General features: G+C 37.9%; 1 protein-coding gene across 3 annotated transcripts in view; it reads left to right on the plus strand.

Annotated features, from left to right (window-relative positions):
- The window catches only part of Specc1l (sperm antigen with calponin homology and coiled-coil domains 1 like), a 141,446-nt gene that overhangs the window by 24,255 nt on the left and 92,964 nt on the right, over positions 1 to 24,227 (plus strand). For 2 of the 3 annotated variants that reach the window (XM_020169872.2, XM_074060801.1), the window contains exons 2-3: positions 9,907 to 10,096; positions 20,415 to 20,568. In XM_020169872.2, coding sequence (XP_020025461.1) covers positions 9,944 to 10,096; positions 20,415 to 20,568 — 307 coding nt within the window. In that variant the 5' untranslated portion in view covers positions 9,907 to 9,943. Of the gene's footprint in view, positions 1 to 9,906; positions 10,097 to 11,999; positions 12,198 to 20,414; positions 20,569 to 24,227 lie in introns of those variants that run through there. The other variant, XM_074060800.1, reaches the window with a different exon arrangement.

Here is a 24,227-nt window from a genome sequence, read left to right on the forward strand (position 1 = left end):
AGCTTATTCTACCCCCAAAGCTTTTTGTTTTTTTGGTAGTACACATTTATCAGATTGGTTGTTGTTGTGGGTGTTTTCTTTTTGGACTCAGGGCTTCATACTTGATAGGCAGACACTCTAGGTTGTTGGCTTTAATTCATCTAACACTGACTTGTTTTCCTGTTGCTTCTTTCATAAGTTAGAGTTTTCTTTTGACTGTGGTGACTCCTCAGTGTTTAAATCTATTAATTTGTCAATTTTATTGTGATCCCTATATCTTGACTATAGAGTTTGTAAAATAAGGAGATAAATGTATTTAGATTGCTTGGGTCAAATCCTTTGTGGATTTTCACTGGAATATTGATAGACATAAAAAATAACTAATGAACAATTTCTTCTCTAAAAAAAATTTTAGTCCTGGTTTTGAAGGTATATATCATGAATAGAGTTTTTTAGCATTCTGAAAGAAAGATCTCCAGGGCTAGGGTTGTAGCTTAGTTGTAGAGAAGTTGCTTAGTGTGTGTGGAACCCCAGCACCACTAAAAATAAAAATGTTCCCAAAAAACAACCAAAAAAGATTCTAATTCACCCTTCTCTATAAACAAGGCTTACAGAGTTAGGGTGACTTGTTGAAGGTCATATAGATGGTGCCAGATCTGGGACTTATAGTCTAGGTCTCTTGATTATCATTCCTGTGGACTCCCTACCATATATTTTCAGTATTTCCTGATGTGTAATTTTCAGTGGGAAAGAAGTAGAAGCTAGTGTTGTTTGTTGACATCTATGTGCCAAAGCATATAATTTAATGTAAGTAGTAAGTATAGCAATTGTTAGTCATTCCTTATAAAGGGTTTCTCTTAACAAAGTATCTTTTGAGTTGCCTTTATTTTAATGAACCATTAGTCATACTTGGGGCATGCAATGTGTTCTTTCTATAAATTATGATAGCACATATTTATCTGGTCTTTGCTATGGGCTGCCACACTGCTAAGTTCTTTCGTTCATTATTTCATTTAATCTTCTCAGCATCCTTATAAGGTATGTAAATATTACCAGTCCTGTTTTATGTATGAGGAAACTGAGATTTCACAGAGGTTAAGTAACCTTCTCCAGGATACAGATTTGATTCAAAGTGGCTAGGGCAGTCTCACAGATAGTAGTTTTTAAAAAATTATCTTAGGGGATTTAAAAATATCAGTTAAATAACAATTTTAATGATTTTGAATAGCAGTTCATTTTATACAGCAGGGAAGAAAATTTTAATGGAGGTGAGTAGGAGGAATGTAAAAGAAAAAATAAGTGACAACAGTCCAAATCCTGGTCTGACTACAGAAGGGATATAGGTCAGGACTACCCCTGTAGTTGCCAAGACGATTCCTGTCCCACACTGTGTGTCTGGGCAGAAGGAGCCTCTCAGCTAGGGAATGTCCTCAGAGCCCCCATGTTCCCTGCCACCTCCAGACAGTTTGTATTCTCAATTCAGGGTGGATCCCTCCTGAGGCATATGACAGTTAAGATAAAGTCATAAAGTGCTTGTGGCATTACTTCTGAAACTTGGTATGTCTTTCATGGGTAGATGACTGGAGAGGGTGGAGTTTCTGAATCACTGAGATAAATTGCCATCTCTGATCTTGACTTGCTGCACCATTTTTGTGACCTTTGAGCCATCGTGAAATAACATCTTCTGGAACTAGGATGTAAAAACTTTTGCTGTCATTGGTTTATACATGTTATTTGTTTAAAAATGCTGTAAGTTAGGTTTTATCATTTCCTATTTATAGTAGAGGACATTTTCAGATTAAGTGGTTCATTGATTAAGTGGTTTGCCCTCAGCCACACAACTTATATAGCAAAGCTGGAGCTTGGACTTAGTCTGCTGACTTTAAATTCAGTACTTTTCTTACTGAGACCCAGATGGAGCTTCTTGCAGTATGTTACAAAGCCTTATCATTGCTTTATACTACGTACCATTGTCATCCATTAAGTGAATTATATGGTTCCTTAGAGTCAAGCTTCCTTTTTATTGTAGAAGTCAAAGGGACTTAGATTGAAGACAGCATTTGTAAGGAGGAGGCTAATACTAGGGTGTTATGTGAAACTCAGAATTTAAGAGTATCCTAAGCTACCCCACGCCTGGTATGGTAGTACAGGCCTGTAATCCCAGCACTTGGATGGCTTAGAAAACACCAAAAGTATCCCAAAGTCTGGAACCTTGAGCTGAAACTGACCAGATAAAAATATTAAGATACAGGTTTACAAATGTGAGAGTATAAATTACACATTTAAGGAGAAAAGTGGGATGTTATTTACTATCATTTTTTAAAAACGTATCTGTGAATGTGAAAGCAGTTTAGTTTAGAAGCAGCTTTTTGAGATAAGGACTAGAAAGTGTTAGATAACCATGAACTTAGTATGAGCCTCTGATACTTCCTAGAAGAGCAGGTTTTTTTTCTCAGACTAAGTTAAGAGCAGCCCAGAGTATAGATTGAGAGGAGTGATAGACATGCTGTACTCTTGAGTTTGTCAGGCCTGATGTGTCTAGTACCTGTGCCCAGCTCTGAGATGTTGCACACTGTGATCCCAGTGGACACAAACAATTTAGGAATTGGGAGGAGTGGCTGACCTGGAGAAGGACCCACTTTGGAAGCACTGGGCAGTCTTCAGATACTGGGAGAGAGCTGTGGAGTGAGAATACTACTTTCAAGTATGGAGCTTGGATTAAGGCAGAGAAAAGGTTACAGGGAAGGAGATGCCCAATCCTATTTCCTCTTACCTGGCCCTTCTATTCCTTTTGTGGCCCTTTACTTAGTCCTTGACAGTAACCCCAAATTAATGTCCTTCCTTCCTTCCTTCCTTCCTTCCTTCCTTCCTTCCTTCCTTCCTCCCTCCCCCCCTCCTTCCCTCCCTCCCTTCCTTCCTTCCTTCTTTCCTTCCTTCCTCCCTCCCTCCCTCCCTCCCTCATTCTTTTCCTTCTTCTTTTTTTTTTTTTTAGCCCCAGATTAATCTTTAGAGGCTGCAGATCTGATTATAGCACCGTTATAACTTTAATCTGTCTGGCTTTCTGTCCTGTGACAGATGAAGTCCAGGGCTTGACTGGTCCTCTAGGTTCTTGTCTACTGGTTCGTCATGTTGACATGTCTGTATTCTAGCCATACCTAAGTTCCTAGAGTTCTTCACTTGAGCCCAGGCTTTCTTCACACACTTGTAAGGCATACCTTACTCTGTTCCTCCAAAGCCGAATTAGGGACTAGATGATGATATTATTATTTTATTTTATTTATTTTTTTGAGACAGGATCTTGTTGTTTATCCCAGGCTGGGCTTCGACTCACAATCCTGCCACCACACCCAGGTGGGACTAGACCTTTCTGCTAACATTGTACCCAGTGTATATACTTGCCTTGCTTTATTTTAAATAGAATTATAAAGGATGGGGACATGTTCACTACTCATTTACATACTCCATTTCTTCCACCACACTGTGAACTCTTTGAAAGAAGGTACTGTTGCCCTTTTCTGTACCCAAAGATGTACAGGTTCTGCAACCTTGGATTGAAAATAGTAGTACCTTCCCAAATTGCATCTGTCATCCCTAAACAATACAGTATAATAACTATCTACATATCATTTACATCGAATTAGGTATTATAAGTAAGATATCCATGTATTAAAGTACAGGAAAAGATATTTGTAGGTTCTGTTCTACTTCTTTATATATAAGGAACTTGAGCATCTGTTGGTTTTGGTATTCACAAGGTGGTCCCGAGACCTAACCCCTAGATACTGAGGGACAGCTATATTGTCCTAGTTATCTTTTTTTTGATCAGGTGTTCATCTTATTTCCTACTTGAAAGAAATAGTTGAATACCTGGGCAAAAAAAGAATGGGATAGAATTGGTGCTTGGCTTACCTTGGCACATAAGTGTTTGCTGAATGTTGAGTTGATAATGACTTGCTTCTTGACTTTGTTGTTGTTTATTTTTAAAACCATGCCCCCAATCAGCTTCTTAACTTTTAGTGGTTGGGGGATCCTCTTAAGTGTAGAATCTTGTAACTACAAGAATTTTTTTTTTTTTGCCAATGATATCATTATTGCATGTGGAATATCCTATAAATGGCTTCTAAGACGTTTTTATTTATAAGAAGTCTGTGGCTTGATTTTTAAATAGCATTTTCTTTACCATATGTGGGAGGTAAGAGATGGCCCTGTATTAGTTTTCCTCAGGAGGTTTTAATCACACCATCTCCTGGTAGATGTAAAGGAAACTAGAGCTTCCCGTGTGGCTAGAGATATGTAATTAGTTTTAGGCAGGGCTCCTGGAGCTGTAAATCCTGTCCTGAGAAGCCTGAGAGCTTCCTCATCTGGTCAGAGTTCCGGCCACCCAGACTGCACGCTTCTAAAATGCAGGGTATATTTCTATAATTAGAGCATTTTGTGTTTCCATCCATGTCTAACAGATCATTACTTTACATAAAAATACTAAGTATCTATAAATTAATATGGGTATAACTAAGAACTTTACTTTTATAGCTCAAACTTGATGCATATTCATCTAGACCTGGCAGTAAATTTTCTGCTGTGAAGAAAAGATAGATTTTATGTTAAATAACTTTGTAATTAATAATTCAAAAGGAAAATTTTGGTTAAGAATATCAGCAGTGGGCCAGGTGCAGATGGCTCATGCCTATAATCCTAGTTACTCAGGAGGCAGAGATCAGGAGGATCTTGGTTTGAAGCCAGCCTGGGCAACTAGTTCTCAAGACCCTATCTCAAAAATACCCGACACAAAACCTGGCTGGCGGAATGGGTCAAGTAGTAGAACGCCTGTCTAGCAAGCTTGAAGCCCTGAGTTTAAACCCCAGTACCACCACCGAAAAAAAAAAAAGAAAAAAGAATCTGAGCCATGAAATGGGGAATGTAGTGCTTAGCGTGCATTAGGCTCTGGATTTGATCCCTAGCACCTCCCCTCTTCCCCCAGAAAGAATCCAGCACAGACCCATATAACAAGAATGTAAGTCTAGAAGAGGCAGATTGTGCAGTGTAGTTTTAGTGTTGTCACAGTTTATTAATATCTTTTGAGATATTCACTGAGCTCGAAGTTGCATATTCTTGAGGAAGCTATTGTGTATGGAGCAGTGGGTAGGGAGTGAGGTTTGGATTCAGACTACTGTCACTTAAGAATGATTGACCCAGGGAGAATCTGATCTTCCAGTGCCTTCACCTATAAATGCCACATCGTGGGCTCTTATGAGGTTTCAGGGATCTGTACTAGGTTTTGCATAATTACGGTGCCTGTTGACTGGGAGAGGCTTGTGGGGATGGGAGTGGGGCTTTAGACGCTTTCCCTCCAGTTACGGGAATAGTACATCCATTTTTATGTTTTTAATGAAATACTCTTAGAGGACTGGAGGTGTGGCTCAAGTGGTAAGTTGCCTGCTTTGCAAGTGGGAAGCCCTGAGTTTAAACCTCAGTCCCACCAAAAAAAATCAAAAACCAAAAAAACCTCAAACTATTTGACAAGTGCGTGTGATATATACTTCATGGATTATTGTAATGTGCGATTATTTTTAGCATATAGAGGCAGGATCTAGTTTTTATGAGAATTATTTTTTATTCCCACCAAACCTTGGCCTGACTGGATTTGGACAGAATGATAGGTGCTGACATAAGGCATAGTACTAGTGTCTTCCACCAGACCCCTGTTTTCAGTGTTCAGACTTAAAGTGCTGTGAAATGGACAGGTGCTTTCCCTCTGCTCTGAAAGTCACATACACAGGGTTCCAGGGAGGGAGTGGTGTTTGGCATTTCCTCCTTTTTTTTTTTTGGTGGGACTGGGGTTTGAGCTCAGGGCTTCACACTTGCAAAGCAGATGCTCTACTGCTTGAGCCACACCTCCACTCTATTTTGCTCTGGTTATTTTGGAGATGGGATTTCACAAACTATTTGCTTGGGTTGGCCTTAAATCTTGATTCTTCCAATCTCCATCTCCCAAGTAGCTAGGATTTAGGCATGAGCCATCGGCACCAGATGCTTCTTGTCTCCTCTAGGACCTCTGCAAAATAATAGTCCTTTTCCTTGGTAGGTATTTCACAGTGTTGGAATCTGTTTACCAGAAATCTTTGATGTTATTTATTAGTTTTTTAATTGCAGCTTTATTGAGATACAATTCATTTGTCATGTAATTTGTCCATTTAAAGTGTAAAATAGTGTTTTTTAAGTTTATTCACAGAATTGTACTACTGCCACAATGTAATTTTAGAACTTTGTATCACCTTACAAAGAAACCTCATCTATCTACTAGCGGTCACATTCTCTAGTCACTCACTTCTCTGCCCTAACCCACTAATAATCACTAAACTACTTTGTGTGTGGGTTTGCTTACTCTAAATAACTTATGTAAATGGGATCATGTCTTGCTTTTTTGTTTAGAGTGTTTTTAAGGTTCACTCATGTTATAACGTGCATGTATCAGTATTTCATTCCTTTTTGTTGCCAAGTAATTATTTCATCGGAATGGATTGGCCATTAGATTGATATACTATATTTTGCTTATTTATGGGCATTGGATAGATAATACCATATTTTGTTTATTCATTAGTTTGTGGAAAATTGGAATTGAAACAAAAGTTACTTGGTATACAGAAAGCATTTAAATAGCCATATTACAATTTATAATAAATAACAAATATGTGCCAATTTGTATATATAATCCTAGCTACTCAGGAGGCAGAGATCAGGAGCATCGTGGTTTAAGGCAGCTGGGGCAAATGGTTAACAATTAATGAGACCCCCATCTCAATCAATAAAACTGGATGTGGTGGCATGTGTCTGTCATCCCAGCTGGTTGGGAAGTATAAATAGGAGGATTCCCATCCAGGATGGCCAACACATAAAAGTGAGATCCCATCCAAAAAATAAGCAAAAACGGCTGGTGGTGTGGTTCAAGAGGTAGAGTGCCATCCTAACAAGTGGGAGGCCCTGAATTCAAATCCTAGTACCACCAAAAAAAAAAAATATATATATATATAGTCTAACAAAATTTTATTGTTTAATTGGAAGAATTTTGTTCTGGGGATGGTGGTTTTAGGGTTTTGTTTATTTCCATTTTAGGGCTATTAAAAATAATGTTCCTAGGATCATTTGTGTCTAAGTTTTGAGTGGACAGTTGTTTTCTTTTCTCTTGGATATGGGTGCGGGAGTGGAATTACTGAGATCATATGGTAACTCTGGGTAATCATTTGAGGGACTACCAGGAGGTTTTCCAAAGCAGCTCTGCTGTTCAAAGTGAGGTCCAGTCACTTCACACATTTGTTACTGTTTATCTTTTGATGAAAGCCGTTCTGGTGGGTGTGAGGTGATAGTTCATTAGGCTTAGTTTGGGGAGCCAGCAGCAGGAAAGGAAGTGTGTTGCATTGTTCAGTGCGGTAGTCACCCTATGTACAACTTTAAACAAAATTTAAAATTCAGTTCCTGCCTTTGTGGTGTGGTGCTTTACTCTTGTAATTCCAGCTACTCGAGAGGTGGAGATGAAGAAAATCATTACAGTTCGAGGTCAGCCCAGACAAAATATTAGCAAGATCCCATCTCAGTCAAAAAGCTAGGCATGGTGGTATGTGCCTTTGACCCCAGCTATGTGGAAGGCCAGAGATCAGCCCTGAGGTTAACCTCAGGCAAAAACACCAGACTGTGCCTGAAAAATAACTTAAAAGCAAAAAGAAAAAGAAAGAAGGAAGGGAAGAAGGGAGGAAGGGAGGGAGGGAGGGAGGGAGGAAGGAAGAAAATTCCTTTATTATACTAGCTACATTTTAAGAGCTCAACCCATTTAAAGGTAACTGCTAATGTCTACCCTAGTAGTACAGTTAGATACATGGAACATTTTCATCATTTCAGTAAGCTCTGTTAGATAGTGCTGGTCTAGAAAATGTCAATTTGATGGGGCTGGAAGAGGGGGCAGAGAATGTCAGAGTCTGAGTGGCATAGTAGAAAGGAGTGCAGGCATGAAATTTGGAAGGGGGAAGAAAGAAATTAAGGGGAGTCATTTACTAGGCCTGAGGCTTAGAGAAGCTCAGAACTGGGAAATTGAAGGAAAGTTTCTTAGAACTTGATTTATTTTTTCCTACTGTACTTTAATTTATTGAGTCAATTCAATCTATACAGTTCTTTTTCTAGGTGGGAAAAGTGTAAATTGCTTACTGGCAGGGATCAATATGACTGAATATTGCTCCTGTTGTGGGAAACTCCTTTACTTTGATCACTTTCCATATCATCGAGGAAGGTATAGGAAATAGATGGTACAGCTGACATACAGGGAGTGCTTACTGTGGACAAATCACTCAAATGGAATAGGAGCTGGAAAGTGAAAAGGTTAAGAGTGGATAGGTAATTTTCAAATAAGGAATAACCAGGAAATTGTTGGAAGCTAGAGAAGAGATTCTCTGAGGTTTCACTGTTTTCCTGTGTTCTTTCTGCTCCAGGGCCTTGTGTTAAGGGTAGAGTCCCCTCACCCTGTCTCACTGTTCCATTACCAGCCTAGAAGGTACAGTTGGTATTATGTCAAGGCAAAATTAATCTGGATAGTTCAAGCACAATCTAGGTAAAATGCTCAGTAAGGCTATTGAAATGAGCCTTTTCTTTTCTAAAATGTTGTTCTATTTTTTAATAGTGTGTGGAAATAGATAAATCTCTTTTGTGTGTATGTGTGCGTGCTCAGTATGGGTGGTCAGTCATCATAAAAAGCTATCTTATGTTCAGAATGGGCTTTCATTTTTAATTATATAACTGTCCAAAATGATCCATAGTATCCTTCCAAGCATGGTGTTATTGTAGAGATTGCTTTTCTAGCTCAGTTAATAAACACGTTTTAAGGGCTTATTTAACTTCAGCTTTTTATGCTGCCCCTGTTATTCCAAGTCCTCCAACTGTGAAATTAAATGTATACCACTTAGTCAGAAGACTTGTCATATTCCTTACAGGTGTGTAGAATGATGATATTTTCTGAATCAGCAATTGGGGCTAATTCTTTGATAAAGAATTTCTGGGGCTGGTGGAGTGGCTGAAGTGGTAAAGCCCCTGCCTAGCAAGCTGAGGCCCCTGAGTTCAACCCCTGGTACGAGGGGAAGGGAGAATTTCTGGGCTGCTTCTTGATAAAACAGGTGTGCTGGGATATATATTTAGATATCAAATGTTGGGATTTCTGGGATATTCTGCTGATGATGTGGGACTATCACAGTTTGTTTTTACAGTTTAAATTATGATTTTATTAACTTTAAACAAATAATTCATGCATGCGTACTAAAATTTAAAGGTACATAGGAAATGCAGTGAAAACATGATCTCCATCTTCACAAGTTTTTTTTTCCTTCATTTTTTTGGCTGCACTGGGGTTTGAACTCAGGGCCTCATGCTTGCTAGGCAGGCACTCTTACTGCTTGAGCCACTCTGCCAGCCCTTTTTTTTTGTGATGGTTTTTTTTGAGGTAAGATCTGGCAAACTGTTTGCCCTTTGCCCGGGGTTGGGGTTAGCTTCCTTATCTCTGCGTCCTGAGTAGCTGGGATTATAGGCATGAAATTAGTGCTTTGTTGGGATAATTTGGGAGGAATTATTACCTACCCCAGATACCTGAAGATTTGCTAATTTCCAAATGCCACTTTGATTATTGCTTCACTAATGTTGTAGATAATGTATTCTGTGTTTTATTTACTCAGTTCTCTTAAAGATGTAGGTTATTCTTTTTACTGAGTGAACTACAATGCACAAAGTTTTAAATTAGTAATATTTAAGGAGGAAGCCTTAAGAACAACTTATTTTCTATAGGGACATCTAGTTTTCAAATATTTTTATTTATCACGTGACAAAATTTTTCAAAAACAGGTATCTAAAGTCTGCCTTCCAGTTTTGCTCTCAGTGTAATGGCATTTCTTTCCACAGATTTGATTGTAAATGCATCACCAAGAGGCAGCCCAGCATGAAGAAAGCAAGCAGAAGTGTTGGCTCGGTGCCTAAGGTGTCTGGGACAAGTAAAACACAAGCAATAGAAAAAAATAAGCCTGAAAACAGCTCTTCAGCATCTACAGGAGGCAAACTGGTAAAACCTGGAACAGCAGCATCATTGTCAAAGGTATTAGTATGATGATACTTGCATATACGATGGATTTTAGGAGGAGTGCATTTTAATATGATGTTGAATTTATTAAATGAGTATTACTTAGGGTTCACCCTCTACTGATATTGGAAACACATAACCTTTGAAGAGAGCTTACAGGGGGTGGTCTTAAGTGGTGTTTTGGTCTGTCTTTATGAATGAAACTAGTAATAGGCTTTGTGTGAAACAAATAATTGAGTACCTGCCTTGTGTAGGACTTTGTGCTTGTGTGAACTAAAGGTAGAGTCTGCCTTCAGGGGGCTTGTGAAGTAAAGGCTGGAGGCGAGGTGTGAAAACAAACAACTGAAACACACATGGAAAATGTCAGATGCCCTGGGGGAACAGGAAAGCAGTATGGACAGTTTCAAGTAGGAAGATACTGTTTTTAACCCAGGAAGGATTTGTGAAGAGAGCATGTTAGCTAAGTGTTCAAAGATGACCAGCTATAGCATTCCTAGGACCCCTAGGCAGGAGTTTTTAGTTCCACCACACACCCTTACATACCATAACTTCTTTTTTTCTTTCTTTTTTCCTTAGTACTGGAGGTTGAACTCAGTTCCTCATGCTTGGCTAGGCAAGTGCTCTACCACTTGAGTCATGCTCCCAGCACTTTTTGGTTTAATTGTTTTGTGTTATAGGGTCTAATGTTTTTGCCTAAACTGCAGTCCTCCTATGTATGCTTCCCATATAGATGGAATGACAGGCACATGCCACCACATCCAGATACTGGTTGAGATAAATCTTGCTCACCTTTCTCCTGGGCTGACCTTGATGTGCAATCTTCCCTATCTCTGACTCCCCAGAGGCTAGGATTATAGGTGTGAGCCTGGCCTTCTTTTTCTGAGAGCTGATCTGTTATTAATCCTAGTTAAATTGAGGATTTTAATTTGGTAAGAGAATAATTACTCTTCAGTACACTCTTAGAGACTTTGTTGTTGTTGTATAGAATAGTAATTAATTAGACCATGAGCTTTGGGAGCAGACAGACCTGATCTCAGTACCTGCTTCAAAGCGCTATGGTGATGCTTAATGAGGGTATAGAGGCGGGCGCTCTACCACTTAAGCCACACTTCCAGCCCCCTAAGTGACGGGATATATAAAAATGGATAGCACAAAGCCTGTTACAGAGCAATTAGTTAGCACATTTTTCTTGGTTACAAAATATTCTCTACCTGGGGATTGATTCCTGAATATATATATTTTCCCATGGGGTGTTCTCAGTGCCTGTATTGGTTTGGGCCATCCAAGGGACAAGATTGGTCTGTTATTTTTCTGTTGGTCCACTCTGATGTCATTGCATGGAGATCCACCCAGTAGTCTTCTGGTCTTTCTCAGTTCAGAATTCATTTGTTTTGTTCTCCACTTGTTTGTTTGTAATGTTTTGACTAGAAACTTTGACTCTGTGTAGAAATCCAGGATGGGGTTTCTGCTAGTCTGATAGGAAGACAGCAAGTACAACCTGAAACATAAACTATTCAGAAGCCTTTTGTCCAGACAGAGTCTTGATAGAGTGTGACTTAATTATTATTTTAAGAAGCACCTCAGAAGAATAGCTGGTAAAGGATTTTCTTACATGTGTTGAAAGATCTAGCAGGAAATGCTGGTTTTTCTGTTCTGAGGTTGTTTACAATAAACTCTGGCTTATTCTGTGGGCTTGGAGAAGCCCCCAGTTTTCTCTTTGCTACAGCCCTGATGTACTAGGTATCATCGTATGACCTGGAGGATGGTATTAGGAATAGGTGTTTGCCCTACTTCCGTTACTCTGTATCAGTACCCTGAAGTATTTTCTTGGTGGTCATGCTATCACTTTTTCATATAAGACAGGTGGCGTTTTCTTACCTAACTTGTTACTCAGTTGCTGTGGCTGTCTTTAGTATGGAAGGCCTGTGTGACTGGGTGACCTGTTATTTGTATGACTGGAAGAACAGGTTGATACATACACTACTGCCTTCCTCTGTGGCCTCCATGTCAGTGGCAGACAGTGTCTTTGAAGATTTACTATGGAGTGTGCACTGAGCAGGCATGTCAGATCTTCTGAGGCATGGATTTGGAGTTGCTGGTAGCTTGGTCTTGAACAGTGAGTACTTTTCCATTGTAAAGTAAATCTGTACACCACCTCTTGCCAGCATGTGATTGCTGTCTGTTCCTTTGGCTTTGCTGCATTGGCAAGTTTAAGTAGAGGTGTGTGTGTGTGTGTCAGAGGGTTTTTGAGGGGTTGGATATAGCTCCCTGACAGAGCTCTGGCCTAGCCAGAGGTTCAGTCCCGAGAATTGCAAGAAAAAAAAAAAGAAGAACTGTAAGTCTGCTTCATCTTAAGTGTTATTTTTTTAAGTTATCTTATTTGACTATTTCTTTGGTACATGATACGTTTCATAACTTAAATCCCCATAACCATGAAGGACTATAGATGAGGACCTAGATGAATGAAGTGTTTGTTTTTTAATTATTTGGAATCATGTACACATACTCACCCTTTCATGTGTGGATTCCTTTGTATCTGTCTTTCACAGTATTCTCATGTTGCTTTCTTACAGTAACAGGATATAGAGATGTGCATTTTCTCACTTAAACCTCATTTCAAATACTGCTTGAGGCTAGATCTAATTGAGAATGAAAAGGAAGGGCCTTTTGATTGAGTACCTACCTGCTGACCGGAGCTTTGATGACAAACAAAGCACTGTTGCTGTTTGCAGTGAGTTTTGAGGAGGTTGTTTCCATTCTTGTCAAGAGGTGTGACATTTGTTTTTTGGGCTTTTGCATGGTCTTTGTGAACAGCCACTAGAGAGGATGCTTTTCCTTGTAGAGGTGGTCCCCTAGATGCCTGCACCTTCCAGAGCTTTGCTACTGTTCATGTGTTCCTGATTACTGCTTATAAAAGCAATATACTTTTTCATTATACTGGAGAATACTTTTTTCCTAAAAATTGTTAGTTTGGAATTAATATGCTTTAGTCAGAGTCAAAATAATTGGTGACTCTTGATTATTTGTACTTATATAGCTTTTTGCAGCCTTAACCTTGTAATACAAGGTAGCTTAGTGGTAGCGTGCTTGCTGAGCATTCACAAGGTCCTGGATTTGGATCTCCAGTACCACCAAAAAAAAAAAAAGAAAGTCAACAGTATGAGCAATCCATCTCCGAAACTTGAAAGGTAAAATTTGAAAACTAATCTTAAATTTTTTTTGTGGTGCTGGAGTTTGAACTCAGGTCTTACACCTTCAACTACTCCACCAGTTCTTTTTTGTGTTGGGTTTTTCCAAGATAGGGTCTCGCAAACTATTTGCCTTGGCTGGCTTCAAACCACGATCCTCCTGATCTCTGCCTCTAGGATTACAGCTGTGAGCCATTGGTGCTGTACCTAATCTTAAAATTTGAGGTAAAGGTACACTTTAAGACAGTTAGGTTTGATTTTGAGAAGTATATAATACTTTGTAGTATTTCAAATATCTGTATTTGGAATATTTTTAACAAATGACAGATTTCGCAAGTTATTAAAACTAGACCAGGATGACAGTGACTCACACCTGTAACCCTAACTATTTGGGAGGTGGAGATCAAGAGAATAGAGGTTCAAGACAGCTTGGCTAAAAAATACAGTGAGACCCCATCTCAACCATAAAAATCCGCATTGGTAAGCACCTGTCATCCCAGTAAGGAAGAAAGTGTAAATAGGAGAATTTTGGTCCAGGCATAAAAATGAGACTTTATTAAAAAAATAACAAAAGCAGAAAGAGCTGGGGTATGGTTCAAGTGGTAAAGCACCTGCCTAGCAAGGACAAGGCCCTGAGTTCAAACTGCAGTACCACCAAAAACAAAACAAAGTACACTGTTTTTTTAAATCAATTTCATGCTCTTTTCTTTTTCCTCTTTTCCCTTCCCTTTCTCCTTCCCTTTCTTTTTTCCTTTCCTTTCCCCTTTTCTTTCCTTCTCTCCTTTTCCTTTGCCTCCCCTCCTCTCCTCTCCTCTCTCTTCTCCCCTCTCCTTCCCTTCTTCACCGTCCCTCCCCTCCCCCTTCCTTTCCTTTAGAATTGAACTCTAACACTTAAGCCACACCCCCACTCCTAATTTCATGTTTTTGGATTGTTGTTGATGGGAAAAGTTTATGTGTGGAATGCACATGCATCTACAGAATCATGTAGCAAAATTAAAAGAAATAGGGAAAGATAGCAGCCAGCCTACAAGTAACTTAGTGTAAAAGGCAAGTTGGAAAGTGCAAAGTTGTTTTTTACTTTGTTCTTGTAGAGCATACATGAAAAGAAGTTCACAGAGCATAGATACTGAGCTTAGTGAATCACTATAAGGTGAACATACCCTGCAGCCACCATCTAGGTCAGGAAATAATAGCTTATACTGCCCCTCAGATGGTTCCCTGATGGCCCAGGTAATCACTGCCCTTCCTGTCCTCCCCAGAAGTAGCTACCATGCTAATGTGTACAACCAGAGATTAATTTTACCAGTTTTTGATCTTTGTATAAATGGAACCATATACTCTTGTTTTTACATGGACCTTTTTCCATATTGTTAGATGTAATAGCAGTTCTTTACTCTTTGTTGCTGATTAGTAGTCCATCCGATGAATATACTACAATTATCTGCTCGTACTGTTGAGGGACTTTGGGAGTTTCTACTTTGAAGAAATTAAGATCAACATTGTCAGAAATGTTCTTATACACATATTTTTAAATTGTAAGAGTGTATCATTTCTGTTGGTTGTATAACCCAGAGTGAAATTGCTGGGTCATGGGGTATGTGCATCTGTTTAACTTTAATAGGACACATTGCTTCTCAGTGGTTGCCAGTTCATAGTCCTGGGCTCTGCATGTTCTCACTTGCGTTTACATTGTTATTCCTTTCATTTTAGCCCTTCAGCAGTGCAGAGGAATCGTGCAGCGGCTTTAATTTGCATTTGTATTGTTACTGAGATTGTGTACTTTTTTATATCTACTTGATTTAAAAAAAAAGATTCAGAGGACTGGCAGAGTGATAAAAGGTTAGAGGTCTTCACTGTTGCTCAGGCCCCAAATTCCTGGGCTGTAGTGATCCTCTTGCTTCTGCCTCTCAAGTAACTGGGACTACAGGTGTGTGCCACCATGCCCAGCTCTCCAGTCTATGCTTTACCAAGATTCTCTGCACAGGAACCTTCCATTGTGATTGCTTTATCATTCTGTTCTATACGCATATATATATATATATATATATATACATGCATGCGCATACAGTTTTCTTAAGCCCTTGGAGTGTAAATTATATGTGTAATGGTCCTGTACTGCTGAATAGTTCAGTATGTAGTGACTGAAAAATAAGGATGGGGCTGGAGGTGTGGCTAAAGTGGTAGAGTGCCTGCTTTGCAAGCTTAGAGCCTTGGGTTCAAATACCAGTCTCACATACACACAAACAACAACAAAAACAACAACAAAAAAAAGGACAGTTTCTTTTATAACCATAGTAAAATTACAAAATCAGGAAATTAACATTGATGTAATGCTAGTATCTAATGTGTAGATTTTCATTAAATTTTTCTAGTTGCACTAATATCCACAATCGCAAAAGAGAAAACCTTTTACTTTTGGTGTAAGATCCAATTTAAGATTATGTATTGTATTTAGTTGAGGTGTTCTTTGTTCTCCTTAAATTCATAACAGTCCCTCAGCTCAGGAATTTGTACAGTATATGCCAGTTACTTGTTAGATTCTCCTTGACTTTGGCAATGTTCCCCTGTGATCAGGTTTGGATTCCTTGTTTTTGGCAGGAATATCACAGAAATGGTGTGTTCTTGGTACAGCATTTCTGAAAGTATTTGGCTTAGCTTTGTTCTGTTAAGGGGAATGTTTACTTGCTTTGGTTAGATGATGTTAGCTAGATTTCTTATCAGGTTACTATATTTTCTTTTTTTTAGGTCTATGTGTTTATTTATTTTTTTCTTTATTCATTTATTCATATGTGTATACATTGTTAAGGCCATTTCTCCCCCCTCCACCCCCGGCCCCCTTCCTCTCCCAGGTTACTGTATTTTCTTTTGTAACTAAAAAGTATCTTGTTGGAAATAACCTTGAGACTTTTTTTTTAAACCAACTTTCACCCTAGCTTTAGCATTTTTTGATAATTCTTTCTAGAAGCAATTATTACTATGATTTTTGTCAAATGGTAATTTTATAATTACCATCCTTCAACATATAGTAGTTGGTATTCTAATCTAAGAAAGAGGTACTACTTTTTCCCTCATTTATGTTAATATGGGTTCAGCCTAGTTCAGTAGGCTAAATGTTAGCATCATTTACTCTGTTGCTCACATTGTCCCTGATTTGGCTAGTGGGAGCCCTTTCCTGCTAGCTCCTGTGTCCTTCTGACATGTTCCTTTTATTCTTTGAGCACTTTCTCAATTCCTGGCATAGTAAGTTTTGTATTTTTCTAGCCAGGTATAGAATCAACCTTTTCTTCAATGAGGAACCTTTCAGTGGGGGATAGAACTTAAAATCCAAGGTCTGGAAATGAGATTTTTTTGGAAACACACACACCTGTATCACAGACAGCTGCGTTTGTTTCTCTCTATATTAAGATGTATGCATTCACACTCAATACTTAGTTCCAGTGACATACAGGGTTCATAATAGACTGTCCATGTGCCATAGTTTAATTCGTTTTTCCTTCAGTGAGAAACTGGCTTCTTTATTTACAATATATTTGCATAATTAGATTCTTAGGACATTTATACATTTATGTCTTCACTTTGAAGATTTATGGTCAAAATAACTATTCAGAAGATACTTGGGGTATATTATTCATTTGAAATACAATTAGGTCCACTTGTTTTTAGGCATCGACACCCTTGTTTATTAATTTATTTATTTTGAGTATGTGAAACCCTAACATGGTTTCAAAACCATATGGAAAATATACTTAGACAGTGTCTCTTTCCTCCCCCATTCCTTCTTACTCTGTTCTCATTCATCCCCAGAAGGTCAGTTTGGTTTTTGTTTATCCTTCTAGTGTTTCTTTTTGTATAAATGTGCAGATACATTCACATTTTTGAGTTTCTCCTTTCTTATACAAAGGGTGTCATGATATATTCTTTTGCACATTGCCTATTTTCGCTTAATGTATTCTAGAAATCTCTTTACCAGTATATAGCAATCTTATGCTTTTTTTTGTAGTTGTTTGGTACTTCAATATGTTCACTAAAGTGAATACTTCAATGTGTATAGGCACTGTATAAACACTTTACTGTATGTAGGCACCTAAGGTATACCAATATTTTGCAGTGAAAAACAGTGCCACAGTGAATAACCTCGTGTACATGCATTTTTGTATTATTAGAGGTGTGACTTTAGGTTAAAGCTCTAGAAGTGTTATTGCTGGGCAAAAGGTAAATGTGTGGCTTTGTTAGATATTGCAGTTCCTTTCATAAGGCTTACTTATATCAAGGTGGTCTCCACTTGCAGCTTGGTAGCATGCTTGTTTCCCAGATCCTTCCTAATCCTAAATGAGTATATTGTCATACTTTTTCATTTTTGCCATCCTGATAGATAGCAAATGGTATCTCAGTACCTGATTTTCATAGTGTTTTTTGTTTGGTTCATGCAGAGGATTTTAAGAACTTTTTTTTTTTTAATTGAGGTTTGAACTCAGAGCCTCATGCTTGCTGAGTACTTTAGTTTTTTTCAGCTGGGGTCTTGCATTTTGCCCTGCAAGCTGTGATCTTCCTACCTATGGCTTTTCCCATGCCCCACCACGTCCAGCTTATTGATAAGGTGGGCTATATCTTTATCCTCTTGATCTCCACTTCCTGAGTAGGCTTACAGTTGTACACTACCACGCCCAACACTAAAAACTTTTAAAATAATTTATCTTGTTGTTAAGGTTCTGTTTTTATGTGTTCAGACTGATCAAGTTTTTGTTTTATGACTCAGAATTCAGAGTCATAGTTAGAAACATTGGCCTTTGCTTTTTTTGTATTATGAAATAAACTTCAATATTCATTTGCTTTCACTTTGTGAATGTACAATTGATCTAGCACCATTTACTGGAAGATAAAATAAAACACCATGTTTTCTGTATTGCTCTTTGGCTGCAAATCAAGTGTTTCTTCATATAGGTGTTTTTTTTTTTTTTTTGTGGTACTGGGACACCTTAAGCCACTCCATCAGCCCTTTTTTGTGATGGGTTTTTCGGGATACGGGGTATGCCCATTTATTGATTGAGATGGGGTCTTGGTAACTTTTTACCTGGGCTACCCTTGAGCCATGATCCTCCTGAGTAGCTGGGATTATAGATGTGAGCTGTGGTACCCGGCCTTAGTTCTGTTTAAATCTTTGAAAACACTAAACCCTTTTCTGCCTTATTTTATTTGCTTTTTATTATGGTGCTAGGGCTCAAGCCCAGGACCTTGGGCTTGCTAACTACTGCTGAGCTACATCTGCCTCTTAAATAAGATCTTCTGACTTACATAATAGTATACATTTTAACTTTCATAATTGAAAGATGACAATATATATCTCATATGGAGTCACTGTCACTGAGAACTGGAAGAGACCTTAGAGACTAGTTAGTTGTGAACCTTTTAATTAGTAGATATGAATTCATTATGATTATCAAGAGAGAAAATGGCTTCAGCTAGAAGACAGCATAAATTAATTGGCTAACTTGTGCTTTCATCTTAAAGGAAGAAAACTTTTGGTTCTTTTATAAAAAGTAGTTTTTCTTTTATTGCACAGGCTCTTTAACTCTTGTATTTGTCATTTTTGGGAGAAGTAAAAACAGATTTCATTTTTTTTTTTTTTCTTGGTGGAACTGAGGTTTGAACTTGGCTTTGTGCTTTGCAAAGCAGCAGTTTAGCACTTGAGCCATGCCTCCAGTTTATTTTGTTCTGGTTAATTTGTAGGTGTGGGTCTCTCAAACTGTTTTTCTGGACTGGCCTTGAACTGTGATCCTCCTGATCTCAGCCTCCCAAGTAGCTAGGATTATAGGCATAAGCCACCAGCACCTGGCACTAAACTATTTTTTTAAATAGTTTTAATTTAAAATTTTAAATTTTTTTAAATTATTTTTTTAAGTAATAATTTTAAAGCCAGTCCCATTATTCATAGTTTTTTTCCCAGAAGCTCATATTATTATTACTATTATTATTTTTACAATTATTTTGGCCAAACTGGACTTTAAACTTTGCTTGCTAGGCAAATGCTCTACCACTTGAGCCATACCTCCAACCCAGAAAATCATCTTATTTTTAGTCATTTTTATAAAATATGGGTAAATGTTATGAATGCTACTTCACAAGTGGTACAGTCATTGATACAGACTAACCCTTGCTGTAACCATGAAGTCTCTATAATTTTATTAATATGTTGTTACATAAGCCTGGAAAAAATCTTTCAATTTTGATGTAATTTGATTGTTAGAGAATTAGATAAGCCAAGAATGATGTGTTTTAGAATAATTTCTTTTAGATACTGGCTTCATCATTAAGTCACTTTAGAGCAATGAAGATTATTTGACTCTCAATAATAAGAGTCAAAAATTATTTCTCTCTAGAAATTGCAAGTTGGCACTTCCTGTAGCGGCATAGAACTGTTCTCAGATGGCTCATGTGGTTTCACTGGGATGATCCCTGCTTATTTGTCATGTCCTAGATGAAAGAGTAACAAATAGGATGTCTTTACTTTTTCACATCCCATACTGAATTTGGCACTCATGGGCACATAGTAGGCACCGGAAAATCTTTTATTATGTGTATGACTTTTGTGTTTTAGAAAGGGGTATATAATTCTTTTTTTGGGGGGGGGTTAGTATTGGGGTTTGAACTCAGGACCTCATGCTTGCTAGACAGGTGCTTTACCACTCAAGCCACACCTCCAGCCCTTTTTGTGTTAGCTCTTTTTCAAAAAGGCTCTCTTATGCCCAGGGTGACCTGGACTTCAAATCCTCCTGTTTAAGCTTGTCACACAGGTGGGATGACAAGTGCAGAACACCATGCCCAACTTTTTATTGGTTGAGATGGGGTCTCAAACCCTGATCCTTTTTTTCTCTGCCTCCCGAGTAGCTAGGATTATAGTCGTGAGCCACCACGCTGCTTAGTGGTGAGCACCTTTAAACCATGTAGACGTTGGTGGTGATTCTTTATAAACCTAAAGAGATTCTGTTTCTGGATCTGTAGCACAGTATGGTGTGCTGCTTACTAAATGTCAGAAAGTCTTCTTAGAGCTCTTAAACTCAGTACATAAGTCAAGAGTTTTGCTTAGTTTTGCAATACTTATTCTTGCTTCATCTAATTAATTTGTTTTTATTTTTTGTTACTTCTAGACCAAGAGCAGTGATGACCTTTTAGCTGGAATGGCTGGAGGGGTAACAGTGACTAATGGTGTTAAAGGAAAGAAAAGCACCTGCCCGTCTGTAGCACCTTCAGCATCTGTCCCTGCCATGACCACTGTGGAGAACAAATCTAAGATTAGCACAGGTATGCAGTCAGCTGCCTTTTGTTTTTGTATGCATGTGCATTGGAGTTTAGGATGTTCTATCTAATTGTAAAAAAATTTTATTTTCAAGAGAAAAATTTCAGAAGAAAAATTTCAAATGTATACAAAAGTAGTCATGTTGTACTCATTGTCCTTATTAAGTCATAGCCAGTCCCAGCTTCTGGATATCTATCCTCCTCCCTCATTTTATTTATTTGTAGTTGTTTTGTTTTCTGCAATAGGGTCTCGCTATGTAGTTCAAGCTGGCCTTGAACTCATAATCCTTCTGTCTCAGCCTCCTGAATGCTGAGATGACAGGCATGTGCCACCATGCCTATAATCCTAGCTATCCATGTATTTTTGTGGCGCTGGGGATTAAAACCAGGGCTTCAGAATTGGTAGGCAAGTTCCTTATCACTGCAATCCTGGCTTCCTTTTTGAAGCATATTTCAGACATGATAGAATTTCATTCATGAATATTTTATCATCTGTGAAAAATAAGGATTTTCCTAAAAACATAACCACAGTATTATTATAAATTCTTAAAATAATTATTAATCATTCTTTAAATCGTAGATTGTTCAGTAAAATAAAGTTTATAAAAAAAGTTTTTGTTTGATGAGGATTCATTTAAGGTTCATGTATAATAATGGGCTGATTTGTCTCTTAAGTCATCTGTTTAAATCTCTGGGGTGCTCCCTTTTTTTCCTTGCAGTTTAATTTTTACAGAAATTGGCCCTTGACCTATAGCATTTCCCAGTGTGTGGATTTTGATATCACGACATCTCTGTGATGTCCTTGACTATTGAATTTTCCCTCTGTATGTAACTGTGAATGGCATTGGACTTAGAGCCCTGATGGAACTGATCTGGTTTCCTTTTTTTTTTTTTTAATATGTTTTTTATAAGTATGTGCTAATTTATACAGTGGGTTTCACTGTGACATATGTTTTTGTATGTGCATATTTGTACCCCGGTTTGGTTAATCTCCTCCATTATTCTCCCTCTTCCTCCACACCCCTTCTTAAAATAACTTCCATATTCATACATGTATAGAAAGTGCCTCAGCCATATTGACCCTCTTTTACTCTCTCCATTTACCTTCTCCTTTCCCCTTCTCCTTAACACAACCTGTTTTACATTCTCATCCTTCATTGTTTAAGTGTCTGTTCATTGTTTAGTGGGTAGTTTGCCTTGATATTTTACCTGTAAGTGTATTATACTTTAATCTGACTAATCCCCTCTATTATGCTTTCTTACCCTTTGCCCCCTACCCAGTTTTCATTGCGTTTTGTTGGATCTTGTTCCTATACAGATGTGATGTATTTCAATATTACTTATTTTTTATTTGTATCTACCTTCTACAAATGAGAGAAAACATGCAACCTTTGTCTTTCTATACCTGGTTTACTTCACTTAACATGATTTTCTTCAGTTCTTCCATCCATTTACCTGCAAATGACAAAATTTTATTCTTTATGGTTGAATAATTGTTTTTTTTGTGTGTGCATGTATGTATCAGATTTTCTTAATCCATTCATCAGTTGTGGGGCCAGCTGGGCTGTTTCCGTAGCTTGGCTATTGCAAATAATGCTGCAGTAAACATGGGTGTGCAAGTGCCTTTATTGTATCCTGAGTTACAATCCTTCAGATACGTGCCTAGGAGTGGTATTGCTGGATCACGCGCTAGTTCTTTTTTTAGTTTTTTGAGAGCCTCCATACTACTTTCCATAGTGGTTGTACTAATTTATATTCCCACCAACGGCATAAGAGGGCTCCTTTTCCCCTGCATCCTCACCAACATTTGTTGTTGTTTGTGTTCTTGATACTATAGCCATTCTAACAGGAGTGAGGTAGAATCTTAATGTAGTTTTAATTTGCATTTCCTTTATGGCCAGGGATGTTGAACATTTCTTTCTGTGTGTTTTGACTATTTTTACTTGTACCTTTCAAGAAAATTTTGTTCAGTTCATTTGCCCATTTCTTCATTGGTCATTGATTCTTTGGGAGTTTAGTTTTTTGAGCTTCTTGTAAATTCTGATTGTTAATCCCTTGTCTGATGAGATTTTCTCCCATTCTATGGACTGCCTCTTTGATCTGGTGACCATTTCCTTTGCTGTGCAGAAGCTTTTTAGTTTCATGTAATACTGTTTGTCAATCCTTCCTCTTACTTGTTGAGTCACTGGAGTTCTACTTAGGAAGTTACCACTTATGTCGATATGCTCAAGTGTATTTCCTACTTTTTCCTGCAGTAGTTTCAGAGATTTAGCTCTTATATCGTAGCCTTTGATCCACTTTGAATTGATATTTGTGTAGGGTGAAAGACAGAGATCTACTTTCAGTCTTCTCCATGCAGATACTCAGTTTTCTCAGCAGCATTTGTTGAAGAGACTGTCTTTTTTACTGCATTTGTCAAAATTAAGGTGGGTGTAGCTGCATGGATTTATGTCTGGATCTTCTTTTCTGCTCCATTGGTCTTTGTGGCTGTTTTTGTGCCAGTACCATGCTGTTTTTATGCTGTGGCTCTTCAGTAGTTTGAGGTTAGAGTTGTTGTTTCTGCTCAGTATTGCTTTAGCTATTTGAGTTCTTTCATGTTTCCATATAGACTTTAGGGTAGAATTTTCAATCTCTGTGAGGAATGTCATTGGGATATTGATGTGAATCGCATTTAACGTACAGGTTGATTTTGGTACTACAGCCGTTTTCATGATACTAACTCTGTTGATCCATGAGCATGAGAGATCATTCCATCTTCTGGTATCTTCTTTCTTTAGTGAATTATAGTTTTTGTTGTAGAGATCTTTCACTTCCTTTGTTAAGTTTATTCCTAGGGATTTTATTTTATTCTTTTGAGGCCACTGAAAATGGAATTGTTTTCAAAATTCTTTCTCAGTGTATTCATTGTTGGTATATAGGAAAGCTATAATTTTTGTATATTGATTTTGTATCTTGCTACTTTGCTGAAGATGTTTATGATATGTAGCAGTTTTTTGGTGGAGTTCTTAGGGTCTTTAGGTATAAGACCATGCCATCTGTAAATCGCAATAATTTGACTTAATTCCTTTTCTATTTGAATTCCTTTATTTCTGAATTCCTTTGATTTATTTCTTCCTTATATTTGCTCTAGCTAGGAATTCCAAAACTATGTTGAATAAGAGTAGAGAGAGTGAACACCCATGTCTCATTCCTGACTTTTAGAGGAAATAGTTTCAGTTTTCCTCATTTAGTATAATGTTGGCCATAGATTTGTCATATATAGCCTTTATTAAGATGAGGCATATTCCTCTATTCCTGGTTTCATCAGAGTTTATCAAGAAAGGGTATTAAATCTGTTCAAGGGTTTTTCTGCATCTATTGAGATAACCATGTGATTTTTATTATTGTTTCTGTTTCTGTCCGATATTACATTTATTGATTTGCATGTGTTGAACCATCCCTACATCCCTGGAATAAACCTGACTTGATCATGGTGTAGGCTTTCAGCCTCTGTTCTGTGTGTGTTAGACTTTCCTAGCCTAGGTTTACCTACTGTCTCCTTGCCTGCTTTGACCTTCTGCAGATGCTCTTTCCATCCACAGTTAATTTTAACAAGAGGGAATATTTTTGTTCCTTACTTTTTACAGGTATTTTTATTTGATCTTACTGTAGCTCTATGAAGTAGA

Source organism: Castor canadensis, chromosome 18 (assembly GCF_047511655.1).
Source record: "Castor canadensis chromosome 18, mCasCan1.hap1v2, whole genome shotgun sequence".
Lineage (NCBI taxonomy): Eukaryota > Metazoa > Chordata > Mammalia > Rodentia > Castoridae > Castor > Castor canadensis.